The sequence below is a fragment of the Suncus etruscus genome, chromosome 7, assembly GCF_024139225.1.
Source record: "Suncus etruscus isolate mSunEtr1 chromosome 7, mSunEtr1.pri.cur, whole genome shotgun sequence".
NCBI lineage: Eukaryota > Metazoa > Chordata > Mammalia > Eulipotyphla > Soricidae > Suncus > Suncus etruscus.
This window is the reverse complement of record NC_064854.1, coordinates 131,120,162-131,132,578: the sequence shown is the minus strand read 5'-3', so window position 1 is coordinate 131,132,578 and position 12,417 is coordinate 131,120,162. Positions and strand designations below refer to the sequence as shown.

The 12,417-nt window shown below is 42.7% G+C and overlaps 1 protein-coding gene across 3 annotated transcripts in view; it reads right to left on the bottom strand.

Annotated features, from left to right (window-relative positions):
- The window catches only part of FLNB (filamin B), a 158,347-nt gene that overhangs the window by 72,234 nt on the left and 73,696 nt on the right, over positions 1-12,417 (bottom strand). For all 3 annotated transcript variants that reach the window (XM_049776150.1, XM_049776151.1, XM_049776152.1), the window contains exons 5-8: positions 6,789-6,907; positions 5,128-5,205; positions 3,600-3,762; positions 2,820-3,017 (exon numbers count right to left, since the gene is read on the bottom strand). In XM_049776150.1, coding sequence (XP_049632107.1) covers positions 2,820-3,017; positions 3,600-3,762; positions 5,128-5,205; positions 6,789-6,907 — 558 coding nt within the window. The remainder of the gene's footprint in view (positions 1-2,819; positions 3,018-3,599; positions 3,763-5,127; positions 5,206-6,788; positions 6,908-12,417) is intronic.

Below are 12,417 nucleotides of genomic sequence, written 5' to 3'. Positions count from 1 at the left end.
TTTGACAAAGGATGCAGGAGAATAATTTGCTGTGTTTTTGGTACCATTGAATCCTAGTGTTCACCCTCTGGGTGGCAAAGGAGAGTTAAGCTCTGGTGCTGGGTGTAGTTCGATCATCAATGCCATGCGTAAGAGCATAGTAACTGGGAAAACTGGGCATTTCCAAATTTATTAAAAAATAAAAGATTGGGGGGTCGGAGCGATTGTGCAGCGGTAGGACATTTGCCTTGCATATGACTGAGCCAACATGAACCGCTATTCGATCCCCTGGCGTCCCATATGGTCCCCCAAGCCAGGAGCCATTTCTGAGTGCATAGCCAGGAGTAGCCCTTGAATGCCACCAGGTGTGGCCACCCAAAAAAATCCAAAATAAATAAATAAATAAAATAATATAAAATAAAAGATTGGGTTCCAAACTTTGGACCAGTCAGTCATTTTTAAAGCCTAAATATATCATCTTCTGCATGAAGAACCAGATTAGCTCCAAAGTAGATCGGTTTGTTCCAAATTGGTTGAGGAAATATTTTAATGATCTGTCACACATCCTCAGAAACCAGGCAGTTATAAATGTAATAACTAGCAAAACCAATCTCACTTCCATTTTGGGGACTCAACCAGCAAGGAAAAAAACTTAAATTTGTAAGTCTAAATTTTAAGGACAAAGGTAGCTTCTATTATTACCCTTTAATTGAGAGGTCCACAAAACTTTTCCTAAAATCTGATAAGAGACAGATTTTTACCCTAAGAATTCTTTGCCTGTGCGAACAACATTTTCATTAAATATGGAAATGTAATATTTAGGGGTAAAATGTCATATTGTTTGCTATTTGAAAATCCAATATTACATATCAACAGCATGTATGTGTGTGTAGCGTATGGGAGGGAGAGCGTATGAGAGAGAGAGAGGGAGAGAGAGAGAGAGGGAGAGAGAAAGGGAAAGAGAGAGAGGGAGAGGGAGAGAGAAAGAGGGAGAGAGAGAGGGAGAGGGAGAGAGAAAGAGGGAGAGAAAGGGAAAGAGAGAGAGGGAGAGGGAGAGAGAGAGAGAGAGAGAGAGAGAGAGAGAGAGAGAGAGAGAGAGAGAGAGAGAGAGAGAGAGAGTCTTGACTCCACAGAAGGAAGAAAATGGAAATTCCTCACTGCCTCTTCTGGTCTATACCATCCTCATCTCGCCATTTTATAAACTACCTCACCAGAGTCAGAAATGATTTTATATAATTTGTGAATAAAACTAAATTTATGATAGCAGTTTATGACAAGTCACCTCTCTTCCAGATATGCAAGTTATTTAATGTTCTTATTGTGCATGATGTATGTGATTTATGTGGAAGAGGGATTAGTACATCAAAAGAAAAAATATCTATTCAACACTAAATAGCACAAGTGACAAGTGGGTATGCCAGAAACACAAAAGACAATGTCAGAGTGTGAGTCACTCAACTGAGGGGGAAAAAATTAAACGTTCTTTTTTATATTATATTAAAATATTTTGCTTATGACAGTTTTATGGGTTATTCTCTCTATCAAAGGGAGAAAGCTTGGTCATGCCAGATATAATCATTAAGGAATGCGAGGACTCCCTGAAGAGAGTGGTTTAATGTGTCTCAAATACAAAACTACTGGGGCCGGACAGATAGCACAGTGGTAAGGCATTTGTCTTGCCAGCAGCCATTCCAGGATGGACGGTGGTTCAAATCCCGGCATTCCATAGGGTCCCCCGTGCCAGCCAGGAGCTATTTCTGAGGGCAGAACCAGGAGTGACCCGAGCACTGCCGGGTGTGACACCCCCCCCCCAAAAAAAGAAAACCAAAAAATAAAAATACTAATGGGAAGGGCTGAACATAAATAATGACCTCAATACGAAAAACATAATTGCCTGGTTTCACGTAAACAAGGAATGGAAGGCAAGAGCATGAAGGAAGCCATCCCTTCCTGACGTCTTAGAGATGTGGACAGATCCAATGAGAGTGGTTCGGGCTGGACAAGCTGCAGTAATACCTGAACTGGAATTTCCTGAGGTCACACACAGCTGACCTTTGCAGGCAACACAAAGCCCTGAGGAGGAAACCCCACCCGCCAGCCCTTACCCAGTGAGGTGCCTCTGGCCCCGAGCTCTCCACTAGGCAGCCAGCAGCTTTGGGGGTCCAGACTGGGCAGAGGCAGGATTCAGAGGAGAAAGCCAGGTCTGCAGAGGCAGATGCAGAGGACAGAACAGGGAAAGGCAAGAATCGGTTAGAAAGGGCAGCCAAGTCGGGAGCTTAGAAAAAGCCACTGCAAGAAGGGAACAGGATTCCGACATTAGAGAACAACACATGTCGCTGCTGCAGTAGATTTTGTGACAATGTGAGACCTGATTTTTACTCCTGCTGAGGCTAGCAAATACTCATAGACACCCAGGTTATCTTAGCTTCATTGTCTCCACCTAAAAGTAATAACAGCAGCAGGAACACACAAGCTGGTGTGATGAATGGATGCAATGGGCTAACATAAGAGCCTGGCATAGCCCAACCATGAAGAGTTCAGGGCACTAGCAATGTTTTTTGCTGTGATCTCAGCCAAGGGGACCTTTCCTCAACAGCTCTCCACCTTGTATGTCTCTCTCAAGTATTTGGGCAATACTGAATACAACACAAGTACCAAGATCCCTGATGGCTCATAGGATGTTGGTAATCAGGTCTTCAAGGTCAAAAATGAGACAATACCCACTGATAGGGCCTAGCAGAAAGGGGAGAGGTGCAGGACAATGTTGGGTCTCACTATTCCAACTGCAGAAATCAGCCTCTTGGTCAGCCTAGTCAGAAGCCGATGTCATCAGCACTCACCTTCCCCAATCTGCACAGCAAAGGGGCTCTTGGGAATGGAGTCCCCAGCAAAGGACACCTTGACCACATGGGGGCCAGGCTGCAGTGGTTTATACACGCATCGATACACCTGGTTTCCTTTGTCTTCCACAAGCAACTCTATGACGTTCTTTCCTTGGGGATCTTCCACCTCTACAATAATGTCACCCACACCGGCACCTGTGACAAAAGACAAAAAAAAAAAAAAAAGTTAAGCTTAAATATAAGATTTTTGTTGTTGTTGTTTTGGTTTTGGTTTTAGTTTTTGGGCCACACCTGGTGACAGGGGTTACTCCTGGCTCTGTGCTCAGAAATCGCTCCTGGCTCGAGGTTCATCCTAGGCTAGCGCTTGCAAGGCAGATGCCCCTTATGCCCTGTGCCACTGCTCCAGCCTCTTAAATATAAGATTTTAGAGAATAAAGGTAGTTTTGAGGGCTGGGAGATGGCTTCCAAGGCATGAGTACATGCTCTGTATATAAAAATCCCAGTACATTACCCAGCATTCTAGGGCCCAGGGTACACCACTAGGTGAGAGGGGGGGGGGAGAGAGGAGAGAGAGAGAAGAGTGAGAGAGGAGAGAGAGAGAGGAGAGAGATTGATTGATTGATTGATTTTGGAAAATCTAAAAATATTTCATGTCTGATAAAGCTAATTTATTTTTGGGCTGATTTGATGGCAACGGCCAGGCAGCTCAAGCTTTTGGGCTCAAAGAACTATCTAAGAATTTGGAAGAAAGCCTAATCCTCTGATGTGATATTGTACCTGCCGTGTAGATGTCGAAGTAGGTGTGCTTATTGGCGATGTTCCCAGAAGCTTCCAAGCCAGGGCCTTTGGCAGTGACCTTACTGGCATCACCCTGTGCCTTGTCCACATTGACTTCAAATGGGCTCTTGGAGATGTGCTGTCCTGCAAAGAGAACTGTGACCTAGAAGGGACACACAGGTGAGTCAGAATCAACTCTCCTTCCCCACCATCAGCTAAATGCACCTGCTTGAATATCCTGAAATCGCTTGCCTTTATCAAACTGAAAATCCAGTAGGTTTAGCTTCTCTAGCAGAACTTAAAATATATTTCTATTTTGAACGGCCTAAACATTGGGCCCTTTAAGGGAGCTACAGAAGAGCTAAGGTCTTCCTGGAACCAATGCTTGGTTCTGGCATTCCCAACCCAGAGTTAGAGCCTTTTTTTATTCAAAGCACTTTTTAAAGGACCAAAATCATTTTTTAAGACTAGTGAATTTGACACATGGCAAATTTCCACTTAAAACTCAAGTCAGAGTCCTGTTTGTTTTTGGTTTTTTAGAGAGAGTTTTGGGACCACACCTGGCAGTGCCTACAGAACTATTTGCCATACTAAAACTTAAGCCAAGGCTGACTGCAAGTTGCAAGGTAAATCCCTTAATCCCTTAATCAGATACAGTTCTGATCTTAATTTTTTTAGAAGGGTCTACTGATTGAATTTCGTACAAATTGAATAATTATATAAAAAATGCTCCCTTCAAGGCTTCCTTTTCCTAATTCATGATATTCTAAAATATGTGAGAGATAACTATGAGTATTATTCCAAGTGAATTCAGTAGTGCCCACGGTGGAGCGTAAGTACAGTCTTTGTTTCAAATCTTGGCTTGGTACATAGAGACCAGCCAATACGTGCTGTTAAGGGCTTTCTTCCAATGAAGGGCCTGGATCCAGATCCCAGATCACTGCACTTTCCAGCAAGAATTGCCCCGTCTATAGGCAAACAGAATAAAGAGTTGTAGCTGACGAGTCTTTTGGGGTCTATATAATGGGCTAGACCCCATTATTACCCCAGTTGCATGATGAGTGGGCCTCTGGCTCCATTACCGTCAACTAGTTTTCTCTGCACTCGACCTCAGGTCTGCCTGAGCCTCATGAACTTCCCTTCAAGGGGAAGACTCAAGGAAACATCAAAGACAATGAACCCACAGTTTAGGGCCTAGACCTTAGACATGCAACAAATGTGTTGTAGTTACCTAGATTTAAAAAAAGCCTCTGGGTTTTGCAATGCATTTGATTCAAATGCAACTGGCTGATTATAAGAATTCAATCAATCCTGATAGTTTAGTTAGGGTCTCATGTCTGATAGATAGGAACCCCAAATTTGCTGAGTATAGATACTGTTATAATCAGAAACCACTCTACCTAGGTAGTTTTCATATGGAAGGAGAAAGCGATCTTAAACAACTCTCTTCCCGAGATAGCTTTCTTCCCTACATATCGAAGTGATCCCCTAAAAGCAAACCCATAGCAGCCATATTGCCTCATCTTACCTTGTGCAATCCGGTGACCTTGGGCAGATACTCCACAGTGTAGGTCTTGTTCTTGTCACTGTCTGGGGTCACTTTTGCCTAGTACAGGAAATAGAAAATCAATGGTTATTTAAGGGGCTAGGTATGCATAAGGAGCATGATGTACCAACTAGAGCATGGATCAAGCTGTCAAGCCAGTGCTGGTTTACCCTTGCCCCAATATTCCTGTAGGACTCCCTAGGAGAAAAGTATCTAGAAGTCACAAAAATACAACCATACAATGCAAAGATATAATCAAATCAAAACTTTCCAGTCTCAGGGCTGAAATTCTCTTGATAAGTGTATTTTACTATGGTTGTTTTGGAGCCACATCTGGAATGTGCTGTGTGAGGGGCTTACTCCTGCTGCTGTGCTCAGGGATTCTGCCTGGCAGTGCTCAAAATACCATGTACCATTCCAGGGATTGAACATGGGTCAGCCAAATGCAAGACAAGCACTTTTCCTGCTGCACTCTCTTTGTTCTTAAACCAGTGTGTTCTATGGGCCAATTTTGGCCAGCAAGTTTAAAAAGGTTAAAAATCATAAATTTATCAATAGTTCTAATTGTCCATCTGAGGACCAGTATGCACAGTAGGGCTGCTAGTCCAGAGGTACAAAAAGGGTAAATATGTTGATACAGAGGACTATAGAGATTGTATAGCAGGGAGGGTGCTTGTCTTGCACGCAGCTGGCCCAGATTCAATTACCAGCTCCCAATGGTCCCCAAAGCCCACCAGGAATAATTTCGAAAGACAGAGCCAGGAATAATGCCTGAGCAGGGCTGAAAACCAAAAATCAAACAAATAAACAAAACAGTACTGGTATATGGGCTGAAGCAGTAACAGTGGTAGAGCGTTTGCCTTGTATGTGGCAGATCCAGGATAGACCCAGCCAGGTTGGATTCCTGGCATCCCATAAGTGAATTCTGAGTGCAGAGCCAGGAGTAACCCCTGAGCACCACCGGGTGTGGCCCAAAAACAAAAACAAAAAAACCAACAATGCTGATATAGGCTAGGAGAACATGAAGCCACTTATATGTTTACTAATTCAAAAGATTACTGAGAGCTTGTGCTAGGTTCCCTGTCAGGTGCCAAAATTAAAACAAAGGACAAGTAAATCAGAATCCCTGTCTCCAGTTGGAGATATGAATAACAAACCAGCACGTTTTGAATTTCATATGGTTTAGGGCATTAGGAATAAATATTGTCTCAAAAAGAAAGTGAATGGAGAGAACAGCATGTACAAAGGTCCCAAGGAAGGGACCAAAGTCTGGGCAATGGTGGACGAGAACAGGGCAAGAATTGCTTTGTTATTTCTGGGCATCAGCACCTGAAATCCCACAAGGCCTTTCCTTGTGGGAAATCCAAATGGTCCTTTGTCTTATTAATTGTGTCTTTGAGGATCAATTTTGTCTTATTTTTTAAGAGATAACCCTTGAACAACTGAGCCTGGCAGGAGTGATTTCTGAGTGCAGAGCCAGGAGTAACCCAGAGTGGTGCTGGGTATGGCCCCAAAACATAAAATAAAGTTGTTGCTGCTGAGAGTTGTTCTGAGAAGAACTGAAGGCACAGTTCCTGATTCTGTCATAATCACCCAAAACTCCATCATGGGAGGCTGACAGGGAGGCAGCCCTCTCAACATACCTCCTCCTTGTTCCCTTCAGGGTCCTCCACAAACACCATCACCTCTCCTTGGCCAGCGCTGATGGTGTCCACTGTGAACTTGGCTGGCTGCTTCACCATGTTCCCTGTGGGCTCGATTCCTGTCAAGGGGGGACACAAGAGTATTACAATCTCCCCAGACCTCCACACAGGTGGCTGCCCACCTATCTCCCTTGGAGAACTGAAAGGGAGAGGGACCAGTTTAGGGCACAGAGATACATTGCGAAGACAAGAGTAACCTGTAAAAAAAATAATCTTCTTTTTTTTTTCCATTGTTATTTATTTATTTATTTTTGGTTGGGGGGCACACCTAATAATGCTCAGGAATTACTCCTGGTTCTGCACTCAGGAATCCACCCTGGAGAGTTTGGAGGACCATCTGGGAGTGCCAGGGATCGAACCTGGGTAGGCAGCATGCAAAGCAAGCACCCTACCCACTGTACTATTATCATTTATTGCTCAGATCCCTGTCTTTATTATTTGAACAACACCTAATTCCGAAATATTCAGAGATTCAGTCAGAAGGTTAATACAGCTGTAAAAAAAATCCTACCACAATAGTCATTTTTGCCTTGAGAAAATTAACAGAGGAGGCTATGATTCATTTTTCATTGTAGACCATTTGGTATTAGTATGGTTTTAAAATGTATTCGATTATTTTTAATTAGGTTTTAAAATTGCAAGATGACTGTGCAAATACGAACAATGACTTGCAGACATATTTTCAGTTCCCCAAATGCTAACACTGTCCAAACTCTAGTTCAGTGAACAAAAGGAATGACACCAACTAGATGCAGAACTCCCCCACCCTAGGGGCTCTTCTACAGGGCCCATTTAGCCAGCCTTATTCCCTCTGGTCCTATTCCATCTTTTCGTTTTTCTTTTTTTGGTTACAACCGGCAGCACTCAGGGGTTACTCCTGGCTCTGTGCTCAGAAATCGCTCCTGGCAGGCATTGGGGACCATATGGGATGCCGGGATTCAAACCACCATCTGTCCTGGATCGGCTGTGTTCAAGGCAAATGCCCTACCACTGTGCTCTCTCTGGCCCCTCTAACCCCTTCTTAGCCCTGATAACTAGTAATCTGCTCCACAGTCATCCAAGCAGAAGCCTAAATAGATAGTTTGTTCTTTTCTTTCCAAGATAAAATTGTACCAGTTTGTTTAACCATTTGTTTAACCCACCGAGAGATATTTGGGTAGTTTCCAGTTGTCTACTACTGATACGGATGCTATAAACATTTGTGTACAAGTTTGTGTATGAACATATATTTTCATTCCTCTGAGGATTTAAATTGCTAGGTAGTGTTGATAGTTATATATTGAATTCTTTTTTGTTTGTTGTTTTGGGGCCACAACCGGAAGTGTTCAGGGGTTACTCCTGGCTCTGTGTTCAGAAATTGCTCCTGCAGGCTCTGGGGATCGTTTGGGATGCAGGGGATCGAACCCAGGTCAGCTACGTGCCAGACAAGCGCCCTACCCACTCTGCTATTGCTCCGGCCCACATTTAGTTCTTTTTAATGCACTGCCAAATAGTGTTCTGGAGTGGCTATGCCTTTAACAAGTCAACTGGGAATGGGTGAGTTCCAAACCAGTTTGTTCACATGCAGTCTTACCAGCATTTTTTAGTGGTATCATTGCTTTTAATTTTAGGTACTCTCACGATGTGTTGTGTTTTTAATTTTCATTTCCCTGGTGGCCAAAGATGGTGAATACTTGTTGATGTGTTTCTTTGCCACTTGTACATGCTCTTTGGTAAACTATCTCTTCTTGTCTTTTGTCCATTTTCTAAGTGCAAAGCTTGGTTATTTTTATTTGCCAGCTATGTTAATTACTGGGTTTTGATAGCTCCTTATATATTCCAAATCAGTGGTTTTCAACCTCTTTATATCTGATGACCAGTGAAAATGGGAGAAAGTTTTCACAGATTATAGCAGAAATAAAATAATAATAATAATAATATAATAATAATAACAACAACAACAACAATAATAATAGCTTGTGGTTGAGAAATAGTTCAAGTGGTAGAGCACATACCAAGCATTCTGAGTTTGATGCATTGTGCCTGAGACCATAGGGTCCAGTGACCAAACTGTCAGGCCCACAGCAGTATCACAGGAACTGTCTCTGTATACCTACATACCCACCTCCCAAAACACAAAAGCTGGGAGACCTGGAGCTAAAACCCCAAAGCAACTGCTGTGAAGCATGAAACTGAAAGTTTGATTTCTGACAGTGCTACATACCTGGTATAACATTGGACATCCCTTAGCAGGTAAAAAAAAGTTTTTTATCATGCAAAGTTAAAACTTTTCTATTATTTCTCCTCATATATGACTATCACTAAAAGCCAACTTCTTTTGGAATGTGTTCATCTTATTTCTCTCCATAAAAAATATTCACACATATCCCTAAAGCGCAATATTAAGTCGCTGAGATAGTTAAATACATCTGCTCTGTACACAAATTAAACCACTCATTTCTTAATTAAAGAGCTAAACTAAAGCTCTACCAGGGAAGTTTGCCTCTCACAGAAACTGCTTGGCTTCTTCCCTCCTTTCTGCAAGGTGTGAAAGAACCTTTCTGTATCAGAAGAGAAGGAGCAGTGAACGTTGAAGCCACACAGTGTCTGGAGTTCAGAGTTGATTACAAACTTCACTGCAGATCTTCACAGCCTCACACATCACAAAGTATAGTTCAGAAGAAGCTACTTTGCAGTGAAGCGCTCCCAAGGGATCACACGGGGATGAGCACAGCTTCCGAAGGAGCAACATGTTCTGCGCAATGGTACCAGAGCAATATTCGGACAGTTGCTCTCTGTTCAGTCCATGTTTAGCGTCATGAGGTCCAGGTACCATAGTTGTTCACAACTGGTGATACTCACATGGCCCTCCCTGACACTCTGTCCAAGGAATGACTTAGAAAATATACATCAATAGCAAAAAACAATTCTGAAATAGGGATTTATCCTGGAGGGTCATGGCAACACAGATTTTCCTCCCTAGGTCCTCATTCTCACTCTACCTTTCAAAGCAAGCCAGAGTGGCATGGAGATTGTCTGCTGACCCATTACACTGACTCACAGAACATCCGGATTCCTTTCCCTGCTTGGACAACTGCTGAAGCAACTGTCACTAGCTGCCATCATCATTTGACTTTTTATCAACTTCTGTAATCTTTCACCCAAACCCAGTTTTATATTTAGAACACGAATGACGCACATTGGGAAGTTTTAGAGTGTCATTTGAGTGAATCTCAGGACATGCCACACACAAAGGCTATGGAGACAGCTCAATGCCAGTGACTCTTGTATCACCAAGCTTTAAGTCCACCCTAGTAGAATCACTAAATTTTTTTTGTAGCACATCCCCAAATATTTATTATTTTTTAGAAATTAGCTTTTTTTTTTATCTTTTTATTATTTTTTTGGGGGGGGGCCACACCCGGTGGTGCTCAGGGGTTACTCCTGGCTGTCTGCTCAGAAATAGCTCCTGGCAGGCACGGGGGACCCTATGGGACACCTGGATTCGAACCAACCACCTTTGGTCCTGGATCGGCTGCTTGCAAGGCAAACGCCGCTGTGCTATCTCTCCGGGCCCTTTTTTTTTTTTTTTTTTTGAATCTTTATTTAAGCACCATGATTGCAAACATATTTGTAATTGGTTTTCAGTCATAAAAAGAACACCCCCCTTCACCAGTGCAACCTTCCCACCACCATTGTCCTCCATCTCCTTCCTCCCTCACCTCTTGTCTCTCTTCAAGTCAAGTATTCTATTTCTCTCACTCACTACCATTGTCATGAGAGTTGTTAGTGGAGTTATTTCTCTAACTGCACTCACCACTCTTTGTGGTGAGCACATTCCCAAGTATGCATGCATTTATTTCTCCTGGTTTCTTCTAGACTTGAACTTGGCTTAATTTTGGAGTCACCGTTGCTTTCCAAATACCAGAGCACAGTATTTGCAAACAATATGCACATACAGCGAATTTAAAAGCAGTTGGGGACAGCACAGGATGTGTATGACTAAGATGCAGTGCTAATATACTGTGGCAAGCCAATGTGTGTTTATACCCATCGTCTTGCATGAGCAGTGTCTGCCATCCCACTCCAATACATGATCCAGGGTTGCCGTGCGTTATGCAATAGCTATTCTTGGACCAGCAGGCAATTTCTGTGGGCTGGAAGTAATCTACAAATTGGTGGCTTAAATCCACTGTTAGAAATTAGTCTTCTGGGGCCAGATAGATAGCACAGCAGGTAAGGCATTTGCCTTGCTCACAGCTGACCCGCTTTGCTGTTAGTTTTTGTTTGGAGGTTTGATTGTTTGCTTTTTGGGTTTTTTGAAGGAGATGCCCTGTCTTGAATCTGTTTGTTTCTTTTGTCAAATTCAAGAAACTTTCAGTCATTATCTTTTCAAGTCGATTTCTAACCCTCCCCTACTTTCACTGTGAGAACCAAAGCCCCCTGGGCCTAGGACCAAGGCAGTCCCAAGACCCCAGTAAAGCCACTGTGAAGTATTTTTCCACTCTACAGCTTCCCCATAGGCAGAGGGTGTTAGCCCAAAGATAAAACCGCAAACTGTCCCCTCTAAAGGGTAAGACCCCTGTTCTGCTGAAATAAAGGAACTAGGTGGGTCCGAACGTCTCACCAGATAAGGCCCCAGGCACAAAGTTGAGTCAGCAAGGAGTTGGGACATCAATCCTAAGACATGAAGTGATTTATGTGCATATGGAAATGGGCCAATCATCTAAGTGGTGAAGGATGAACTGCTTGTATTAACCAATGGAATGCTTGAGTTGTTGATGCTGGTAATGTCCTATATAAACTGGTTGGAGATTTGACTGGGGTCCTTGTCAAAACTCCCCTGGTTGGATAAGACTTGGGTTGCCAGAGATCGAACCCAGGTTTGTCCTGGGTTGGCCACATGCAAGGAAAATGCCCTATTGCTGTGCTATCACTCCGGCAGCCACACCCATTATTTTTAAATGATAAAATTTTGACCTTTTAATATGAAATTTTAAACTATACACTTTTTTATTCTAAGCACATTTTAAGAATGGCATGAAAGTAATATACCTTAGGTAGAAACATAGTTCAAAATTTGAATTATGGCATTCTGTTTTTTCTACTTTCAGTATAGTAGTCAATAATAATATACCACAATAGGTTTTAATGACCTAATCAAATTTAAAGCCTGCTGAACCAATCAATAGTTTTTTAACTGCTGGTCTGGAATATAAAACGGTTGAAAACCAGGGCCGGAGCAGTGGCGCAGCGGTAGGACATTTGCCTTGCAAGCGGCTAACCTAGGATGGACCTGGCTTCGATTCCCCGCAGCATTCCGATATGGTCCACTAAACTAGACTAAGCTAAAATGAATATTCAGCAGGTAAGGTATGTTGAATTCATTCTTAACTTATACTAGATTTATTGGGACATGTTTTCACCACACATCAAAAACTCTGTATTACTTTAAAGGAAAAAAAAACTATCATGGGGGGTGAAGATGTGCCTCAAAGATAAAGTTCATGCTTTTGTATGCATGAAACCTGGGTTCATTTTCCACACCACACACATTGTTTTGTTTTTCATTACAGACAATTCCAAGCCT